This window comes from Mus caroli, chromosome 1 (genome assembly GCF_900094665.2).
Source record: "Mus caroli chromosome 1, CAROLI_EIJ_v1.1, whole genome shotgun sequence".
NCBI lineage: Eukaryota > Metazoa > Chordata > Mammalia > Rodentia > Muridae > Mus > Mus caroli.
The window spans coordinates 85,759,958-85,781,285 of NC_034570.1; the positions used below are offsets into that span (position 1 = coordinate 85,759,958).

The 21,328-nt window shown below is 46.5% G+C and overlaps 3 protein-coding genes, 1 long non-coding RNA gene and 1 pseudogene across 8 annotated transcripts in view; 2 read left to right on the forward strand and 3 right to left on the reverse strand.

Moving 5' to 3' along the window:
• Positions 1-4,457, forward strand: part of Sned1 (sushi, nidogen and EGF like domains 1) — a 58,708-nt gene extending 54,251 nt beyond the window's left edge. Inside the window, exons 30-31 of the mRNA XM_021159208.2 lie at positions 2,619-2,700; positions 3,167-4,457. Of these exons, the coding sequence (XP_021014867.1) occupies positions 2,619-2,700; positions 3,167-3,178 (94 nt within the window). The 3' untranslated portion in view covers positions 3,179-4,457. The remainder of the gene's footprint in view (positions 1-2,618; positions 2,701-3,166) is intronic.
• Positions 4,458-6,068: 1,611 nt separating this feature from the next.
• Mterf4 (mitochondrial transcription termination factor 4) lies at positions 6,069-12,729 on the reverse strand. Of its 3 annotated transcripts, none has more exons than XM_021159230.2 (4): positions 12,650-12,729; positions 11,414-11,912; positions 9,539-9,723; positions 6,069-8,427 (listed from the first exon to the last, which is right to left on the reverse strand). In XM_021159230.2, the coding sequence occupies exons 1-4, from the start codon at positions 12,668-12,670 to the stop codon at positions 8,227-8,229; spliced, it is 906 nt and encodes a 301-aa protein (XP_021014889.1). In that variant the 5' UTR covers positions 12,671-12,729; the 3' UTR covers positions 6,069-8,226. The 3 variants fall into 3 exon arrangements, with proteins under 3 accessions (XP_021014889.1, XP_021014882.1, XP_021014879.1); XM_021159223.2 differs by having other exon boundaries at positions 6,069-8,638; positions 12,659-12,728; XM_021159220.2 differs by having other exon boundaries at positions 8,078-8,638.
• Positions 12,730-12,788: 59 nt separating this feature from the next.
• The window catches only part of LOC115029080, a 17,687-nt gene continuing 9,147 nt past the window's right edge, over positions 12,789-21,328 (forward strand). The window contains exons 1-2 of the long non-coding RNA XR_003834668.1: positions 12,789-12,932; positions 13,374-13,455. This is a non-coding gene — a long non-coding RNA (uncharacterized LOC115029080). The remainder of the gene's footprint in view (positions 12,933-13,373; positions 13,456-21,328) is intronic.
• LOC110299096 lies at positions 13,511-14,077 on the reverse strand (annotated as a pseudogene).
• Pask (PAS domain containing serine/threonine kinase) overlaps positions 15,621-21,328 on the reverse strand; it is a 41,755-nt gene continuing 36,047 nt past the window's right edge. For all 3 annotated transcript variants that reach the window (XM_021157658.2, XM_029482839.1, XM_021157565.1), the window contains exons 16-18: positions 19,637-19,770; positions 17,595-17,741; positions 15,621-17,081 (exon numbers count right to left, since the gene is read on the reverse strand). In XM_021157658.2, the coding sequence (XP_021013317.1) occupies positions 16,924-17,081; positions 17,595-17,741; positions 19,637-19,770 (439 nt within the window). In that variant the 3' untranslated portion in view covers positions 15,621-16,923. The remainder of the gene's footprint in view (positions 17,082-17,594; positions 17,742-19,636; positions 19,771-21,328) is intronic.

The window sequence follows — 21,328 nt, forward strand, 5'->3', positions numbered from 1 at the left end:
GCTGTTTCTGGCCAACTTGATTATGTCTTGGTTTAGCTACCATTGTTTATTTTAGCTCCTGGAATGTGTATTTATTTACTTATTAATTCTGAGAGGGTCTCTCTTTGTAGGCCTGCCCATCCATAGACTAGGCTGGCCTCGAACTCAGAGATCCACCTGCCTCTGCCTTCCAAGTGCTAGGATGCAAGGCATGCAATGCCACCCCCACTTCTCTGGAATTTGTTAATCTTATATTTCTGAGGTTTTAGCTTACATCAAATCTGGGCCATACTCAATCTTTTCTCCCTCCATTTCTCTACTTCTAGAGCTCAATTACAAGTATATTTAAGTAATATTGCCCCACTGGTCACTGCAGGTATTTTTGTTGTTTCGAAGCATTGTAAACAGTGTAGATGTGAACATGCCTCTGCTTCCTGGTAGGTAGTTTGTATTGCTATGTGTTCAATGCCACACACCTTTTCTTTTACATCACCTAGTTTATTATTAATTCAATTCAACAGATTTGATTTCAGATACTTGTTGATGGCTGTTTGGTTAGCTTTTTGGATTTTGTTTGTTTTTCAGTCTTAAGATTGACCCCCCCCCCCCAAGGCTGCTCAGCAAGTGCTATGCCACTGAGCAACACCCCCAGCATAGAGACCGTGTTTTATCATCTCTACAAATTCTATCTCAGTCTTTGAGCAGTCATTTCTCCCTTCACTTCACTGATATTCTCCTTTAGCCCCTGTGTGGGACAGACAGACAGTCAGCAGTTGCTTTATGTCTTCCTCTTTTTCCTGAATTGTTTTCCACTCGATTAGTTCTCTCCAGGCTATATCACACAGGATTTTGTATCTGGTCTTTTTTGAGGGGTGGTCCTTATGACTCTTTTAATGTCATAATTTATCAGATGCTGGACACTGTGGATTTTATATTTCTAGGTAGTGGGTTTATTTTCAAGAATGGTATTTTTGTTGTATAGTTTTCTGCAGGGCAGGCTTTGATTATAGCTTGATCCTTTTGAGGACTTAGGGTGGCTTTAGAGTAGGCATCAAGTAGGGCTAGTTTCACCCTTCTGTGGCACTGCCTTCCTGGACTCAGACAAGATCTTAGCATGCTTGGCTCAGGTCTGCCCAGCTGCTCAGGACTCCACCTTGTGCATGCACAGCTCATTCTCCTCACAGAGTTCCAGACTGTTCCCCAGGGAGCCCTCTCCACTCCAAAACACTCCCTCACAAGCTCCAGCCTGTTTCCTCATTACCATGACCACTGACTACTCTCAAAAGGTGCTACAGGCTGAATGACGGGGTAGCTTGGTGTTCACAGCATCCTTCGCTCTTCTCAGGGCATGTAATTTTTCTTTGAACTATTTTCTAGCTTGTGAAAATAGTTACTTCCTCTGGTCATAGTTTGCAGTTCTCAGATAGTTGAGTTAATCCAGGTGTCCTCTATTCCCTCACAGCCAGAAGTCCTCCAAAGTGCCCTCCAAGACTGGTGCAAGCAGGAGCTTTGCTACCAACTCTCTGGTTTTCTTCCCAATGGGTCAGACACAGAAATGACACCAGGCCCAAACACCCCCATTCCTACTGAACGGACAGGGTGGTGTGAGTAGATCCCACTTGTGGGAAACAGACTTGGAAGCCCAGGAGGCTTCCCAGAGTAGCCTGACTAACAAATGGGATGGGGAGGCTCCAGCAGGCCTCCTGGCCCATGCTGCCTGCCTTTGAGGCCTGAGAGCCAGACTTCACAATTGTGTCCTTGAAACATTCATAGAACAGAAGAGTTGTGTACCCTAATTTGCTTTCTATTATTGTGATAAGGAACATAACAAAAAAAGCAAATTGGGGGGGAACTACTTATCTCCTCCTTTACGGTGTATTGACAGGGAGGGTCAAGGCAGGAAACAAGCAAACAGGAACCCAGAGTCAGAAACTAAAGCAACGATCACAGAGGGTGCTGCTTACTGGCTTGTTTCCCATGGCTTACTCAGCATGCTTTCTCGTACTGCCAGGACTGCTTGCCCAGGAGTGGTACTATTCACAGTACCCTGGACCCTCCCACACCAATCCTTAATTAAGAGGAGGTTCTCACACACTTGTCTATAGGCCAATCTAATAGAGGCATTTTCTCAATTAAAGGATTGGAGGAAGGGACTGGGAGGTGAGGGCTAAGATCAGGATGTAAATTGAATAAATTAATTGGAAAAAAATAAAGTTCCCTCTTTCCATATGACCCTATTTTGTGTCAAGCTGGCCTACAAAACAAAACAAACTAACCAGTCCATGGAGTCAGATCTTCCCAAAGCCTCAGGCCAAGCGGCCTGCCCCCAGCAATGACCTGTCACAGTCATTTCAGTGGGCTTTTCAATACCTCGATTTTGTCAGCAACTCATGAAAATGTACCCTGAAATGAATACTTTTTTATGTATGTTATACTCAGTCAAATTAATTTTTAAGTCCCTGTACTTTTATATTAGGCTTTACACACACACACATACACACACATTAACACTGTATTAAGAAAATAGTGGTCTCTCCTTCTGTCCATATGTAGGCTACACAGCCTAAGTGAAAGAGTTGGCCACCTCTCTGCCCCAGTGTCTGGCCTCACAGAGTTTTGTTGTTTTGTTGTGACAACAGGTATAAGAAAGTCTACAAAGTTCACCAGGACGTGTGCTTTAAGGAGCGCTGCCAGAGCACAAGCCTCAGGAAACCCAAACAGGTGCATCTCGGGGCTAGGCCAGGTCATGCATGCAGTTCTGTGGGAGGGTAGTGACAGGGCTGGGTCAAGCTAGGCTGTTTGCCCAAAATTGCAGCCCACGTGTGGCTGTACTCCACTCAGAATCTAGTGCCCACATGTGCACACATGAGTGCACAGATAGGCCCAGCTGTGCCTGGAGGTGGTCACTGCCGTTCTGCACAGGGAATGTGGTGCTGACAGGAAAACATGAAATGTGACCAACAGGTCAGTGCCTAACCTGAAGTCTCCCCAACAATGCCTGGTTGCTTTCTGCTCATCCCATAGCATCCTTCAGTTGGTGTGTGCAGCTGGACTGAAAGGCCAGGCTCCCTGTGAGTCTCTGAGGGCTTTGCTGGGTTACATATGAGGAACAGATGAGGCTGACAGAGGTAGGGTTTCAGGTACACAAGAGTCTTTCTCACCAAACTGGTTTTCTTAATTCTTTCAGGAAACAAAGTAACAGTCAAACACTGAAGAAATCTTAAGGTACATTCTCCTTCATACCAAGATCTGTTGAGAACTGGAGACACCATCACACCCAGCAACCTGGACACCAAGGTCCTTTATCAGACACTGATGGTGACAACTCAGCACTGTGCTGTTACAGACCCAACCAGGAAGGTTCCAGAATTCCCTGTCTATAGCCTCTCAATAGACATAACCTGGTCTGAGCTTGCATATGAATCTACTTTCGGGTGGAAATGACTCTCTCATTGCAGACCAGTTACAATGAGGTACAAGAATCACCTGGCCCCTTCAGGACCATGGGCCTTGCTGGCAGATGGATCAAGGATGCCAAACAGTCCAAACAATGCCAAAGGAAAGGACCTAAGGACATACCCCTAAGCCCTACGAGCAGCATTCTGCTGGTAGACTAGGGCAGAAGATCCTAAATATAGCCTCTCACTGAGGGAGCTAGAGTGGACCCTGGGATTCTAAGCACTAAGAACCCTGAAATCAAAGAAACTCTGCCCGTTTGATCCAGCATGCCCCGCCCCACCTCCCCATGCATAAACTGTGAGATGGTAAAGGGCAATGGAATTTTTTTTTCACAGTAGTCTGGAAAATACTGGGTTACACTACAGAAATCCCTGTATAGGCTGAACTCAGCCCCACACTGACTTACTGGCACAATTGGAATGACAGACTGGCTAGCTGGAGACAATTTACTCCTCTCCCTTGGAGGAGCCAGGGCAGTACATCCTTCCAGTGGTGGAAGAGAGGCACATCTGGAAAGCTCCCACTTCAGGAGTGACTATCACCTTTTTCTTCTACAGTGTAGGACATGAAGGAGAAATGTCACCCAAAGGCCTAAGAACAAACAAAAGCAATGGAGTTCCGGGTGAAGGTCATCCTAAGAAAACAGTGCCTGCAATGACAGTGACAGGCACAGACAGAAGCTCACAGTCGGACCCTGGAATGAGTCAGGCATCAGGAGGGCGGGCTCTCACACGGGCCTAGGGAGCAGGGCCTGTGCCTCCTGACCGGTTCAGATGTGAAACTCCGCAGGAAAAACAGCAGACAAGACTCAAGTCCTGTCTACTCAACAGCATCACCTTTTCACCCCAGCCCACAAGAATGCACACACAACACCCTCCCACACTTGTGAGCAACTTACGTCTGGCAAAGATAAAAATTCCACAAATTATTTGGTTTTAAATTATTTATATGGCAATAAGTCACTTGAAATATTAATGCATCTTTTACGAACTCACCCAGAAAACCCATTTTTATAAAAAGAAAAAAAAAAGGAGAATCGTAGATACCACATAATGGCTTATAGACTACCTATTCTCAGAGCAACACACATTACACACAGCCCTTTCTCTTTCTTTCTGAAGAAAAACACCAGAATTTGCAACCCACAGCTGCCCTGAGAAAACCAGCAGTGCCATCCCCACCAAAAGAAAGGCAGCAGAGGACCAAGCAGCCTACTGATGTAAAGCCTCAGGCTGAGCACAAGTGTCCTCAGAGGTGCTGGGTTCCTGTCCATCCCTCCCTGCATCCCAGCCGCCTGGAAATCTGGCTCCTGGGGACAATGCTTGATGCCTCCAGAGAAAGACAGTGGGTATAAAGAGGAGTGTGCCCCAGCTCACTGTTACTCCTTCAAAAGGACCAGCATGTGCTGGTAACACTGCCCACCTCCAGGATTTCCAAAACTCAGGAAAATGACGTCCAAAACTTAAAAGCCAAGCTCCTGGCTAAAAACAGTCTCCCCTGAGATCTCTGTCCTCAGATTTCCAGAAAAGAGACAACCAGACCTGCACACCAAAGCCTCCCGCCCGGGAAGCACTGAAGCACCTGTCATCTCAATCCAGGCTGCTGTTTCTGCAGCTCTGGTCAGTTCCCCTGTGGGGAGTTACCTGGGTTACCAGGCCCTGTGAGTGGTGCTTCTGTGCTCAGAAACCCACCCCCAGATCCCAGTGCCAGAGACGTGACCCTTGAACTCCCAAAACATGGAGAAGGAAAAGACTCAACTTTCATAAAAAATACAAGAAAGGCTGTGTGGAAACAGGTGACCTCTACCCTGCTCCTCTCCTCATTTATACTGACCTAAAGAAGAAGTGCTAATTACTACTATGGTGGAGTTTAGACACTTGGTCTACAACTCAGGGGTGGCAGGGCAGTCAGATGCTCAGGCAGGATTTTGGGCTTCGCAGATAAAATGACCTCTCTGGCACACACGTGACCCTGCTACTGTACTGCCAACATGGTAACAGATGTAGATAGCATAGCTATATTCCAATGAAACTTCATTTACAAAAATAGGTGGTAGGCTAGAGTTGGCAGGCAGGTGCCTGGTTTATAAGATGATCTAGACTTCAGCCTTCTGTGGAGAATGCTATCTCCTGAACAACAAGTAGCCATCAAGACATGAAAAACCCCTAAACTTTCATAGAAGAAAAGCAATCAAGACCCTTGCTCAGGAGCCTAAGGTATGCATACTTACACCATAGAGCAGCAAGAGCTATCAGTTCAAATCTAAAGGCAGCACACAGTAGCACAGGGCAGGCCGGCTGCAGGACACAGGGTCCAAGGCTTCTTGTAATCTGTGCCTGAAGTAGATGGCTGTGGGCCACCAAAATGAAAATACTTTACACAGCCTCCGCTTTCCATCCCATTCCCAAGGCTCTAAGCAGCTTTCTCCTCCCTGCAGTGACCGCACAATCAGAAAAGCCAACCACACCTAGATTCCACAAAAGCAGAGCTGACCGGAGATCCAGCACCAGCACCAAGAACTGCATCCTGACCAGAGAGGCCTCCTGCCCTCCACAGTTCATAAAAACATACTTTGAAGTATAACCTTTTACATTTTATTCTCACTAGAAAATTCTGAGCCTATGTATTACTTTTTTTTTTTTTCCTTTTTCAAGGAGGGGCAGTCACATAAAAAACTCACTACTGTATCTTAGATACCCACTAGAGATCTGGAGACCGCATAAGCTACAGTGTTAACAGTGAACAGCAAGATCAAGTGGCGCCACTGGAAACGTAGATGGGATCTTCGTACTATACCTCAGGGCTCTCACCCCCAAGCCGATGCTGCCACATTCCCATCTCCAGTCGGAGCCAGCCTGCTGAGTGTGGCGCTGCCGGGCAATCCTTCCAACTGGAGTGGAGAAAGACTTGCGGGTGCTGAGGAATTAGTATACGTCATTCCAAACATGCTGTCTCTGCTTTCTTACACAGAATAATTAAATCCCTCAAAACAGTCAGTGTCCACTTGGGAAACGTCCCAGTGGAATCAGCAAACTGACAAGGTGGAGATGTATTTTTGTGTCCGACTGAAGAAGTAATCGTGAGTTGTTGGGCTCACCATTTGCTAATCAAACTGAAGATAAGTAGGTTCCCTAACTGAGCTCAGTTAGGATTCTAGTCAGTTCTGACAGAGCCCAAGGCCAAACATACCCTACATTCAGGGAGGAGAGTGGCGATCACAACAAGGCCACAAAATGGGAAGAGTAAGCAGCAAAGAACGGATCATTGTTCTCAAACAGCTTTGTCCACAGCCAAGAACAGGCAGAAGGCATTCGTTCCCCTTCTCTACTGCCTATGGGATGTGGGGTAGAGAAGATGGCTTGCTGCGTCCTGCTTTCTGTGGAGAGTCCAACAGGCAAGGACACACCCTTGCCAGGAATGAGCTTGCCTTACATAGAACTCTGTGTGTGGAGGGTAGGGGTGGGGGGAGGAATCTTGGAATGACTGCTTTTCTTTGTAAACACCCTCCTCTTTGCAGTCAGGTTCCAGGTAAGTCAAAAGCTGCCTCACCTTGGTGCTGATTCCTCACAAAATGCACCTCAGATCCAGCAGTATCTCTACTTTGGACAGAAATGAATACATCAGGTCCATTTACAATCCACATTAGCTGTAGTCACAGTTCTTTTGTGGGCCAGGTCTTTGAGCAGTTTCTCAGCTTTGGCATTGCTTTGTGGGCCTAATTATTCATGTGCGGTGCAATGTACAATATTTTACAGCATCCCTGGCTCTGACCACAAGATCCTGAGGCCATGACACACACACACACACATCCCCAAAGATTGTCAGATGTCTGGAGGATCAAGGTCATCCTCACGTAAGCACTGGATTCAGTCTAAACACAAGGCCCACACTGGGATTCATGTGACTGTTAAGTGTCACCAAATGGGGAAAAAAATGCTACCAAGCACTCCTGACTGTGGTCCTATAACCAAAAAGCTTTCTGCATCACCCTGTGCAGTTTCCTGAGATAGAGGCACAGACAACTTTCCAAGAGGCCTCAGTTCTCTGGCCCTCTGAGCCTGAGCTCCACCAAAGCAGGCCTCTCCTCGAGCTCACCTTCATCCTAGTCCCAGTACATCACATGGCTCCGCTGCACACACTCCACACTGCCCAGTGCTCCCCAGTGCTGGTCTCTGAGCAGCTCACTCTTAGCAGTCTACAGAGCCAGAGAGATAGGAGGCCTTGAAGTGGCAACCAGCCAGGAACCAACATGAAGGCCAACTTGCCCAAGCAGGAAGGGTCAGCAACTGACAGAGAAGCATTTTGCTAGTCTGACAACTGTATGACTAAAGGACATGTTACTAACTTAACCAACTGCCTCTCACTCTGCTGTACACTCAACATGTCAGAAGGCTGGAAATGGTGTCGGATTTAGAAGCTGCCTATTGTGTGGGAAACCTGCTACTTGTTTTCATTAAATAAAGTGCTATGACATACTAACCCTCATGTTACAAGTTCATGATTTTATCTTTACTACTACCTAGACATACAAAGTACTCCTGAGCCGAAAGGCACCTCTCTCTCCACATGGTTTTGGAACTAGCACAACTTATTTTAACAGAGAGAAAGACACCAACCTGGAAGGGTTGCACTCCCTGGATTTTGACAGCCGAGTCTTTTATTTAGGATGGAGTAGGGCCTCCCAAAGAACCCACAACAAAGCATCCCTCATTTGGTTTGGTTTATCTACCTGTCTCTCCAATGGGTCATTACAGGTTGTTTTCCCCCATCAAAACACCAGTGTTGGGATCAAAAGTGCTTGAGAAGATCCAGGTGAAGTTCCCCAGCGCTTCGAGAATATGAGAATGACCTCTGACACCCCAGTGCTGTGTCACAGTAGCTCCTCCTCCTCCTCCTCCTCTTCCTCCTCAGATGCGTGGCTCTCAGACTCCTCCTCCTCTTGATCCAAGAGTTTTTTAAAAACTTGAAACTCCTCAACAGAGGAACAGGCTGTCCTGGCCAAAAACTCAGCTTCAGAAACTCTGAGAATGTTCTTCAGTGAGGGATTAGGGATCTGTGTCTGCCCCTTCTTATCAGGGGTCTGGTACCGTCCAAGGCGCTCCAGGTAAATGTGTCTCTGCTTGATCTTGGTTATTGAATACTGTAAGAAATCCGTCCTGACTATGTCTAGGTGTGTGAGTCCCATCCTGAAATATGCATACTGAAAGATACAAACATAAACCCTGAAGCCTGTCATTCCAACTCAAAACAAACTTTAGTCCAAAATCATTAGTTGCCTAATTAGAAATGGTAGAATAGCCACTGTATAATACCAACACTTGTATGAAATCTCAGTTTTCAAAGCATTTCCAAATTCAAGCTGAGAAAAATGCAGCAGAAAACAAAGGGGCATACAGGGATATACTTTTCTTTAAATAGGGCAACAAAAATCATGAGTGCAGGAAAAATCAGACCCAAAGAAATCCTAAGATACCTAGGAACCTTTAAACACATGTGTGAGCATGCAGCTTGTTTTACCTGAGTATGTCCCAGCAGTGCTTGAGAGGTCAGAGACCAGGCCTCCACGGACTCTACCTGCCATCTCCCCACAGGGTGCTGGGGCACTGGGCATCCAGCTTAGGTGGTACTGGGGATATGGACTCAGGTCCTCACACCAGCTTTGTTTGCTTGTTTGGTTGGTTATTAGAGACATGGTCTCTACATAGCCTTTGCTGTCCTGGAACTCACTGTGTAGACCATGCTGGCCTCAAACTCAGAGATCCGCCTGCCTCTGCCTCTGGAGTGCTAAGATTAAAGGAGTGCCTGCACTGCCATCACAGCTATGCACAAGTGCTTATGACCTATCTGTCACTCAACTTTTTGGGCAACTGTCACAATTTCTTAATCTCCCACACAAAAAGACGCTCCAAGGGTTGTAAAGTTTACCTACTTGGACCTGGAATGGACCTGGCCACTCACTGTCAAGGAAGCAGAGCTAAACAACAGGTTTGCGTTGGAGAGGAGAGAACTGAGGTGTTTTACTCAGAGGCTTCATTCAGACCCTATTCAGCTTTAAAAACCTGAACACTCTGCCATCATCGGCCTAGTTGCTTACTCTCACCTGGAATTTGTATTCTAGCTCGTTGGGGTCCTCCTGCAAAACAGTGGGGCATCTGTGCAGAACGTCTGTGATGTGCTGTGCCGTGAACAAGCACTTCTCCCTGAGGACCTTCACAACTCGGTCAATGTCCCGCTGATGCATGGTGAAAACCTCAGGGCAAACGGACAGCACCCGCCTCAGTTTCCCTGTAGAGTGTTAAGCAAAGCAAAGCATGTTAACTTCAGCATATTCCCAAAAGCCAAGGGCTTAACAACATGTAGGGGCTGGTAGATGAGTCAGTGGGTAAAGGCACCTGCCAGCAAGCCTGGAACTTGAGTTCAATCCCCAAGACCCACATTGTCGCAGCAATCAACTCTAGTTGTCTTGTGGCACCCACATGGGGGCACAGCAGGAGCCTCTCCCTCCACAGGATTGCCCGTTCAGAGATCGACCTTCATGAAGCACCATGCAAAGGACTCTTCACAGACCCAACGACCCTCCCTATGTCCCTGCCTTTTTCTAGGCTTCTATCTGAAGGTGCCAACTTCATATTCTAGGTCTCCTCTTGCTTGCCTAGCATAGAAAGCTTCCCGGGGATTCACTGCAGAACGTTAGAGGAGAGTGGTTTCCTACACAGTGGGGCTCTGGCTGCTGCTTCTCTCTGTATAATCTAGAGATTGTATAGAGTCTAACAATCTCTAGAATTGAGAGTCTGAGCTCAATGAAGAGGACTTTGGAAACAACAATGGTAGGAACAAGAATATTCAGAACACACAATTATAAGTAGTCTGAGCGTGACCATGTGGTATATCCAACTGTATTATTGTTTGTTTTGTAGGGTCTCCTTGGTAGGCCTGGAACCTGCAGAGCTCCATCCTCCTGTCTATAGAGTCTAATTAAAAGCATGCACTACCACACCCAGCCTCCCCGTGTTTTACTGAGTTACATTAGTAACTGTATTCAGACAAATGGTATAAGCAGGGCTGTCCCAGACAGAGTGAAACAAATGGTCTTCTGAGGAATAGTTGTGCCGATTTAAAAACTGGAAACTTAAAAGCCACTTAAGACTGTTAACTAACTTTCCTAACAGCCTAGCTTCCACGTGAAGAGGCGTTTCCAAAGTGTAAGCTTTATTTTCACCTCTCAGGCTGTGCTTCACATACTGACTGAGCTTGGGCTTAGATGATGTTGCAAGAGACAACGTGTCAAGGGGAACACAGTTATCTTTTTGCTTATCTTCTAGAGGAGGCCTGCAGAGACACCAAACACAGTGGGCTCTAAGCCTCCCCACTTTGGGGGTGAAATCTTACCAGGAACAGTCAGTAATGAAATAAAAGCAGTCAAATGGGTACAGTTCACTGGAGAGCCCCACCTCCCTTCTCCAGAAGGGTGACAGCTGTTGGAAGGTGGAGGCCACTCTAACAGCCTTCCAGGGACCAGGCACCATCCGCTCTGAAAGTTGTGTGGGGGATGTTTTTGCAGAGGTCACACATTTGCATACACATACATCACTACCATAAAGCAACACGAACCCACCAAAACCAGACTCCATGTCCCCATTGATCTGGAGCTAGAGATCTCAATGAACACACAGGAGGCTCACTTTGGCCTTGGTTCTCTCTTCTTGGGCTTCTCTCTCCCACATCCCCCTTACAACGGCATCCACAGAGAGCCCACTGCACATCTTCTTGAAGACACTGACCTCTCCTCAGCAAACTTTCCTACCTCACTTCCTCTAAGTAAGGTATGTTTAGCCCACAGCACACATGCATCCCAGGGTATTGATGAATGCAGCCTAGCTCATTTGTAGGTGATAATTCCATGCCTTACTATCAAAAGGCTGGACATCCCTGCTAGGGTAAGCTATTTTCTCCCTAACTCTGCTGCATCTTATACCTTCTCCAAGGCCAAGCTTCCGAAGGTAACTGGAACGCCTCTTCATCTGCATGTTAGACAGTTTCAGCAACTGGGGGTTTTTCTTCAAGGCATTAAATACAGGCTCTGGGTTCAACCCCAAGAGTAGGAGTTCTGAAACTATGTCCAGCAACTGTTGAGGATGGACACTTGGCTGTATACTACACAGGCTGTTAATGTGGGCTTCAGCAAAACCCATGTCCTGGAGGGAACGGATGACCTTTGCAGGCTCCAAGGACTCAGGATCCACACAAGGCTTCTGTTCCCCATGAAGACACTGAACAAGACGCGTCCTGTTTTCTGGTTCCTGCACATACTTTTGGGGTGTAATGCTGGAAAACTCTTGAACGCTTCCTCTACCGGGCACTGTAGTCAGTTTGCAAGACAAAGAAGGGCTCGTCTGTTTCTGATCTCTGAGATGAGGGGTCTGCCTAACCAAACAGGCCCAGGAGAGGGCCAGTAGACGATGCCACTCAGGAACCTGTAAGGCAGAGCAAAAACAGAATCAGTTCCACCTCAGAATAATGACCCCCACAAGATCACTGAGCCAGTAAGTAACCTTGAACCTCAGCTTGACCCTTGGCCCACAAAAGCTAACAGTTTTTGTAAACAATCTGCAAAATCTTCTCTGGGTCTAAAAAGTCTCCAAAGAATAAAATTAGCATGCAAACAACCGCACTTACTGAAGATACTGAAGCATAAGCAATATCTACCTACTGAAGATACAGGGCACCAGCAATAGTATTTGGCTGAAAATTCTGAACCTCAGACTAGCCACCAGACAGATACACTACCTAATTTCATTCCAACAAAGGATAGTTTTGTTTTGTTTTGTAAGGATCCCTTCCATTAAAAGAAGAATATTTGGGGGAAGGAATCTGTCGATTTGTACACAGTAGCCCCAGGTGTTTGGGACTAGGACATAACAAATTAAGCACAGAGCATCCGGTGCCCTCCAGACTGGTCTCAAACACTCTCTAGCTTGGCCACCCTCCCCGCTCTTGCCGCTGGTTCAGGCCTCCCTAGCCATTAGGCAGCACACAGCCGAAACTCCCGAGAAGCCAGAAGCTATTCTGAGGGCCACACTGTCTGTGCACACGCCACCCGGGAGCGCTACTGCCACAAGGTGCTCAGACCGGAACACCACGAACCAGCGTCAGCGCCTCCTGAACGTCCCGCCAACAGCCGCTGTGAGCCCGGGTCCTGGGGCAACCTCACCTGCCTTACCAGCGAAGCCATGGAGCCCAAGCGGAGAGTAACTGTAAGACCGGAAGAGGCGGTCCTTCCTGGCTCACAACGTCCGGCCTCCGATCTGTGTCCGCAGAACTCCGGAGGTGTGGCGTTCTTTCGTTCCGCAGCCAAGCCCTTGATCCCAGATGCTCGTGTCCAGCACCTGCAGCTTGCAGGTGCAGCTCCCTTTAGTTGGGCATACTCGGTTGCATGGTCTCTGCCAGAAACAAGCAACACTACCTGGGTTTTAAAACTGCTCTTCAGAGTAAAGGTGAAACCAAACTACCCCGAAGCGCACACCGTCATTTTCTGTTGTGAAACTACTTTTACTGGGGCTAGGGGAGGAGGGGAGAATATGACAAAAGCAATCACCTATGTTAAAGATAGTACAAAGCCAAATAAGATAACGCTGTGATTGTGGAATTAGGATCCTTCAGACCAAAACCAAATTATCATGGATTATTCTTAGCCTTTTTGAAATCCATTCATCGTCCCCCGTCTAACTTAGCCGTCTAACTTAACAGCTTTGTGACTATGAATACCTTTAAAATATATTCCTAGGCCAACAATGGTTTTCACCAATCCAAAAGCCAATAGTATCACTAATATCTAAAACTGAGTTAAGTGTTTCCCTAGTTTTGCCTTATCCTTCCTATCTGTGGTCCCCACCAATGTGCTGGTAACTACCTTGATTTATGGCTTTATTCTCTAGCTGGTAATATCTCACCTAAATACATCCATGGTGGAGAATCTTTTGGAGAAACCAAATTTGTGTCCCTGGGCTCATCTTTGAGGTAAGTAGTTTTTTGTTTTTTTTTTAACTTTATCTGCATTTATTTTATGCTGAATTTATTCCCGGGCCATGAGTTTTTGTTTCTTCAGTATCTTCTGAGATATCTTTTTCTTCTGTGCAACCTCCTCTTCTGGCTTTGGAACGATCTGTTCCTTCTCAGTGAGGATCATCTCAATGTGGCAGGGGGAGCTCATGTATGGGTTAATCCAGCCATGAGCTCTGTAGGTTCGTCGGCGCATCTTAGGTGCCTTGTTCACCTGGATGTGTTCAATGACTAGAGAATCTACGTCTAAACCCTTAAGTTCAGCGTTACTCTCTGCATTTTTAAGCATGTGCAGCAAAAATTAAGCACTCTTTTTTGGCCACCGATCCTGTGTCCAGCCCCATTGTTTGGCCTGGGCGCACCTACCGACTCCACCATTATACCGCCGGAATGGCACACATTGCTTCTTTAAAGTGACATCCTTCAGATACTTGGTGGCTTTGCGGATATGCATACCCTTGATGGCCTGGGCAGATTCCCATGTGTTCTTTAAGTGAACACAAAGGTTTGAACCTCTTGATTTGCATGATTTTGTGGAGTTTTCTGGGTCAAGAGAGTAGCGAACCATCTTGGCAGGTGACCTTTGGCTGCTTACAGGAAGAGAGGAGGTAAGTAGTTTTTGATGGACACTGTAATACAGCAATGAGTTCTCAGGACAGCCCAAACTCTCCCTGAAATGGTTAAGTACGGATCTAGACCCAGATAAAAGTATTTGGTAAGTTCTGTTGTTTACAGACTTGTGTTTAGTCAGCAAGATGGCTTAGGAATTCAGACACTGGCCACACCAGCTTGATGACCTGAGTTTGATTCTAGGGACCAAGAGTGAAGACACAAACCCACTCCACAGAGCTGTCCTTGACCGTCTCTCTCTCTCTCTCTCTCTCACACACACACACACACACACACACACACACACGGAGGTGTCTGCTATTTTTTAAAAACAGAACATGGCCCAAGTAATAAAATTACAGGGAAAATGACAATAGCCCTCCCAGCCCAGAGGTCTGGCTTCACTTATGGATGAAGCACCAGAAGGTTCTAAACCAACCTCTATGCACTGAATTTGCATCTTAGACATGAAGGTGTCTTAGTCAGGGTTTCTATTCCTGCACAAACATCATGACCAAGAGACAAGTTGGGGAGGAGAGGGTTTAGTCAGCTTACACTTCCACATTGCTGTTCATCACCAAAGGAAGTCAGGACTGGAACTCAGGCAGGTCAGGAAGCAGGAGCTGATGCAGAGGCCATGGAGGGATGTCACTTACTGGCTTGCTTCCCCTGGCTTATTCAGCTTGCCTTCTTAGAGAACCAAGGACTACCAGCCCAGGGATGGTATCACCCACAATTGATATCACCCACAATTGATCACTAATTGAGAAAATGCCTTGCAGCTGGATCGCATGGAGGCATTTCCTCAACTGAGGCTTTCTCTGTGATAACTCCAGCTGTGTCAAGTTGACACACAAAACCAGCCAGTACAGAAGGGGAGGGAAGAAAACAAAGAAGCTGTGTTCTAACAGCTGCCTAGATCCCACCACTTCTGAGCCATACCTATTTCTTCCTGGCCTATTGGCTGCTCCAGAGAAAAAGGATCTGGCTATTGCATCAATAAACACATAACTGCTTTGTGCTAGGCAATGATCTAGTGCTGAAGTGCTTAAACATCTTTTGACAGAAAGATTCTATCTATAGAGGGCAAGGAAGTTGTAATCTGTATAAAACTAAAGAATTACTTTTGTCTTAATCTTCTTCCTAAATAAATATTATTTAAGCCTTTACACCTAAAGCCTGGGAAACTCTACGCCACTCCAACTTTTTGAGAACAATCTAGGAACCTGAACAAGTCAGCCAGCGCTGAAGCAGTGGTAGCTAAAACACAGGGTGCTGTGAAAATCTGGAGGCATCTTCAGTCCTCACCAGACTTCATTCTTAAGTCAGACTTGAAATTCCACGGGAAAAATTATACCTGCTGCCTCACAACTTTAGTCTCAAGGCTTTATCTTTATTTTTGTTCTTCTGCAAAGAACACTCATAAGGCATCGGACTGTAAAACCAAAAGCTTTAATGATTTTTTTTCCTTTTCTTTTTTTCTTTTTTTTTTTTTTTTTCCTTTTTGGTTTTTCGATACAGGGTTTCTCTGTATAGCCCTGGCTGTCCTAATGGGTTTTTTTTCTAATATAGAAATGGTTCTTGAAAAGCTGGATTTTGTATCTTCAACCGGCTATACTCCTGTCTGGGGGAAAGAACAATTCTGCAATATCTTGTGTTTTATGTGTAATAAAGACTACAAGGGAAAATGTTTGTTTCATTCTTGGAAACAAAGTCATCTGAAATCAAAAGCTAAAATGTCACTAACTTCTGAACGTCACTAACTTCTGGGAACTGGGTCCTAGAAACCGTCACAGACACTGGTAGGGTTGAAGCTCTTCAACTAGACTCAAAGGTACAGTTAGAGCCCGTCACATAGACAAAGTAGAGCTGAGCCAGTCACAGGATGTCTGAAAGTACTGGCAGGGCATTATGGATTAACAGATGGCTAACAAGCCTGAACCCCCAGACCAAACCAGGTCAGATTTCTTTTTAACTATAGTAAATAGGGTACAGAAATGGAAAACAAAAGCTGGGCAGTAATGGTGCACACCTTTAATCCCAGCACTTGGGAGGCAGAGGCAGGCAGATTTCTGAGTTCGAGGCCAGCCTGGTCTACAAAGTGAGTTCCAGGACAGCCAGGGCTATACAGAGAAACCCTGTCTTGAAAAAACAAACAAACAACAACAACAACAAGAACTAGAAAACCAAGTTTTTCTCATATAGTCCTGGCCAGTTTAACTGTTAACTAAGTAGCTTTAATTTGGAAAAATTTTAAGAAAATAAATAAATATTCTGGCCATTTTTGTCTGGCCACCTCTATAGACTCCATACATCTGTCACATGTCACATGTACCAAGTCAGTGGGAAAGAAACCTACACACAAAACCAGAAAGAACTGGGCATGGTGACACATCAGTCCTAATGCTTGGGAGGCAAGCACAGGCAGATCTGTCAGTTTAAGGTCTACCTGGTCTACATAGTTGAGTTCCAGGCCAGCCAGAGTTACATGGTGAGATCCTATCTCAAAAACTTACAAGCAAAACAAACAACAAAAATAGAGAACTTAAACACTCCTTGTGTCTTTCTGAGACTTACAACTTAAAGCCCTTTAATAGTACAATGTAATTGAACATTAGAATGATTTTCAAGGTTATAAAAAAACATGAATTATAAGTCTATATCATAAACCTAAGAAAAATAGTATCGCAGGCTCTTGTAGCATTTGCATAGGAATCTAGAAGCAGAAGTCATCCCAATCCTTCACAACTTCCTCTCTCCAGGTAGAAAGCCCTGAAATCCATACAATTTCCCAAACCAAAGAGCAGGAGAGCTTGCTCAGCTGACTGGCAAAGAGGGGTCCTTAAGATGCAAGCAGTGCTGGTCACCACGAGTCTCCCTGGGAGCAGGAGGCCCACAGAGACCCTCTGTCTGAGCCATTTCACTTGGACTCCTACTCCCAAGCTCCAGACTTGCAGCTGACAGCAGGCCACATTCTGAAAGATGAAGAAGATAATACATTGCATGTTAGCAAAAAAATTCTAAAAAAAATTGTTTAGGACAACAGAATGGAGAGGCAGTGGTGATATTCTTGAAGTATAGAGTCTGCTAAGATGCTAGTGAAGGGGTGCTAATCTCCAGTCTGGTTCCCCAGGGGCTCTGACTTGGGGCTAGGAAGCCTTGTCTGAAGAGGCATGTCCCGTGTGGAGCCCCATAGCATCATGGTCAGCATCTGTACCCTTATCCCTCTTTGGACCAGACAACTGACTCTCCAAACTCTTGCCTTCCCACCCCTCCTAGCCAGGGCTATTATAAGCACTTGTCCTCCCTCTAAGGGTCTCTGCATAATCAAGCCCTATCTTTCAGGCCAGCCACAAACTCTTGACACATGGATTTAGGACAGAAGGCGTCTCAACTAGGATGGATGATCACCTCCCCACCCCAAACAAAGACAGGGGGAAAGAAACAAAGAAAGGAGGGGAAGAGGAAGGGAGACTCAGACTTCTCACCTGGCTGGTTGGTCCTACACACCTCTTCCCAAGTATAGCTAGCAAGGTTCACAGGCTGTGTTACCCAGGGGTCTATGATCAGCTTCTCCAAAGTGGTCCGCTGCTCAGGGCAAGGCTGCAGCAGTCCAGACAGAAGACTCATAAGTTCTAGGGACATAAAGAACACAGGAGGATCCAGGCCGAAGTCAAATGGAACACATCTCAGACCTGTAGATTTCAAGCTATCCTGCCTCACAGAGCCTCCTACAGGGCAAGGAGGCAGCCAGGAGTTCTAGGGCATCAAGGCCTGGCCTGATATACTCAGGAAATGCATTTATGAACCCATCAACTCCAAAGTGGAAGTGTGGAAGCTGAGATCCAGATCACTCAAAGCTCAGACTGTCTTCTTACAAGGTGTGCTGGCTAGTTTTATGTCAACTAGACACAAACTAGAGTTATTTGGGAAGAGGGAATTTCAATTGAGAAAAATGCCCCCACCAGACTGGCCTGTGGACAAGCCTGTTGGGCATTTTCTTGAATTGATGTGGGAAGGCCCAGATCACTGTGAATGGTGCCAGTGTGAATGTGCTGGTATTCCTGGATCTTTAAGAAAGGAGGCTGAGCAAGCCATGAGGAGCAAGCCAGTAAGCAGCACTCCTCCATGGCCTCTGCATCAGCTTCTGCCTCCAGGTTCTAGCCGTCTTCCTGCCTTCATTTCCCTGACTTCCCTCAGTGATAGACTGTGATGTGTAACTGTAAGCTGAAATACTTTCCTTCCCAAGTTGCTTTTGGTCACAGTGTTTTATCTCAGCAACAGAAACCCTAAGGCTGACACAGGGGCTCTGGGTGTGAGTGACTGCAGATAGACATGGCACGCAAAAGAAAATGGTAGCCAGCTGAAGCATCTCAGATCAGTCTGTGGGAAAGTAGACTAAGCTCTAACAGGACCCCAACAGTAATCTGTACTTGGCCCTATTTCCTCCAAATGTATTTACGTGTTGACCAGGGCCTCCCTGAGCCTTGTCATCAGGAACCCAATCTGTGCAGTAAGAACCTGTGGAGTATCACAGTCCACCACTACAGCATCTTAGGGATCCACAACTTAGTGAAGCTCCATAGCTAAGTACATCCCTCCACAGTATGCATGCTGGGAACTCCACCCTAATGTGATGGTGCAGGGAGTAGGCTGTTGGGAGGTGGTTAGAGTTTGAGGAAGCCATGGGTGGGAAAGACAGGTGACCTGGTGTCCTAAGAGGTAGAAAAGACTAAGTTCCCTGTCTCCACCATGAGGACATAGAAAGAAGGTGCCATCCACGAGCCAAAAAGAGGTCTCACTGAGAACTGAACCAGCCACCACCTTTACTCAGACTTTCAGCTCCTGCCAACTGTGAAATGGCAGTCTGTTATTTAAGGCCCTATCTGTGATTCGTAAAACAGATAGAGGTGTCTAACCTACACAGAGGCTAAGGCAGACTGAAGATCTGCCACAATGTGGGTTCTCCCAGTAAGTGACTGCTGTGGGCCCACAGGATGCCAGAGTGGAAGGGGCCGGAGCTGACACCTGACACATCTGCCAGCTCCAGGAGTTCCGCTGGGCTCCAGGCTCCTGAGGCCCTGCTCCAAGCTTAGGAAGCCTTCCTGGCCTTTGACTCCCTGGCTTTCATTAAGGATACAAAGTACCACTTGGCCTCAAGCTGCTGTCACAGCTGCTCTCAGGACATTTTGCACGTGAGCTGCTGATGGTCAAATCTCCTCTTGCACTGATGTTACCCTCTTCCACAAATGGGGCTTCTGACCGAAGTTAAGCACCTGACCTCATATCTGCTGCTACAGATAATGTTACTGACTGCAAAGGATCACTTTCAAGAGGGCCTTGAAGATCCAAGGGACAGTAACAGAAATTACCAAAATGATTTTGAGACATTAAAATTATTATGCTCAGATCAAAATGTTAGAAGAATAAAAAAGAAAGGTCAAAGAGGTCATCAGGACAGAGGAGACAGAAACAGAAGTGCCGAGTTCTCAGCTGATGCTCTCCTTTGCCACCTGGCATTCATGCTCACCTTGGGAAACCAGGAATGGGGGATGAATAACTGCCTCCATGGTCTCCTCCACCTCACAGAAGGGATTCTCCTCGAAGATGAGCGTGTACAGGGTGACCCCCAGAGACCACATCTCCAGCTCTGGCCCTCTATAGCTGCAAGGAGGAAAGGAGAACGGTTCAAGAGTTTCTCTGCACTCACTCCAAAGCTCACAGAGCCAGCCCCAACCCTGAGTGCCAGAGCCTTCCATCCCCAGCCAGAGACTCAAATTCTCACAGTTCACTCAGGGTTGTCCCAAGCAAGAGACCTCTATATGACCAGGACGAGGGACTCCCAGAGGTGGGGAGAGCATATGAGAGGGTAGCAAGTCACAACTTGGTCTCACTGGGGCCTCAGATGCCACAGGCAGCATCAGAACAAGGTGAGGGAAGAGATGCTCAAAGCGGAGATGAATGAGAAGAAACTTTAGTGATAGCTGAGGAGTCAGAGAAATGAAGGGCAGGATGGAGAGGCTTATCAGGAACTAGACCTGACAGAAAGAGCCTGCCTCGGGGAAGACGTGAGGTGTTATCTGAACTTCACCAGACAAGAGTTTGCTGACCCCTGGAGCAGAAATACATACGTATAATATATGAAGTACAGTATATGAAGAAGGAAGAATGTTCTTCAGAAAACCTTTTACCTGATGAGATGCAGGTGTGTATGCCATGTGGAAGGATGCAGAATGAGACAAGGTCACACCCAAGAGGCCCACAAGCAGAACCAGCACATGTACAACTGAAAAGGATGGGCAGGGAGCAGAGAGCACAGTGCAGACAGGAGACAGGCACAGTACACAGACCACTAAATACTGAGATGGGCATTTCATGGCCTGAGTGTGGAACAGCAGACCAGCCACACAAAGCATGTATAGTGAGCCAGTTGACATGCAGTTCCTCCTCAATACAAACTGCATTCCAGCCAGTCTTGCTACTGGGCTGCTTATATGGGCAGCACAACAAGATTATTTAAATAATGACTACTGGAACTAGAGACACACCTCCAGTTAAGAGCACTGGCTGCTCTTCCAGAGAACTTGGGTTCCATCCTTGCAACCACACGGTAGCTAACGACTGTCTGTAATTCCAGTCCCAGGAGCTCTGACTTCACTAGGTTTCTATTGCTGTGATAAAACACAGTGCACCATCAGGATAGCTAAGACACAATTATGGAGCAGGAAACTGGAGGCAGGAACTGAAGAGGAGACCATGGAGGAATCCTGTTTACTAGCTTGCTCAATCTGCTTTCGCATGCAACCCAGAACCACTCACCCAGAGATGACACATCCCACAGTGAGTTAGGCCCTCCCACATCAGTCATTAATCGAAAAAATGCCCCAAGGGCCAATCTGGTGGGGCATTTTCTCAGTTGAGGTTTTCTCTTCCCAAATGACTCTAGTTTGTGTCACAATGACAAAACACTAACCAGAATAGGATCCAACACCCTTTGCTGGTTTCTGCAGGCACTGAACATGCTACACAGAAATACACGCAGGCAAAACACCCAAACACATAAAATAAGAAAAAAAAAAAAAAACTCTGAAATAATGATTATTCCTGATATTGAGAGTACGTACAGGAAATCCAGCCTGAGTAGGGCCACAAGCCTCTTCCAGTCAGAAAAGCACCGGGGTAGCTAGGGCGCAGGGTTGGCTGACACTCGCCAGCTCCCCAC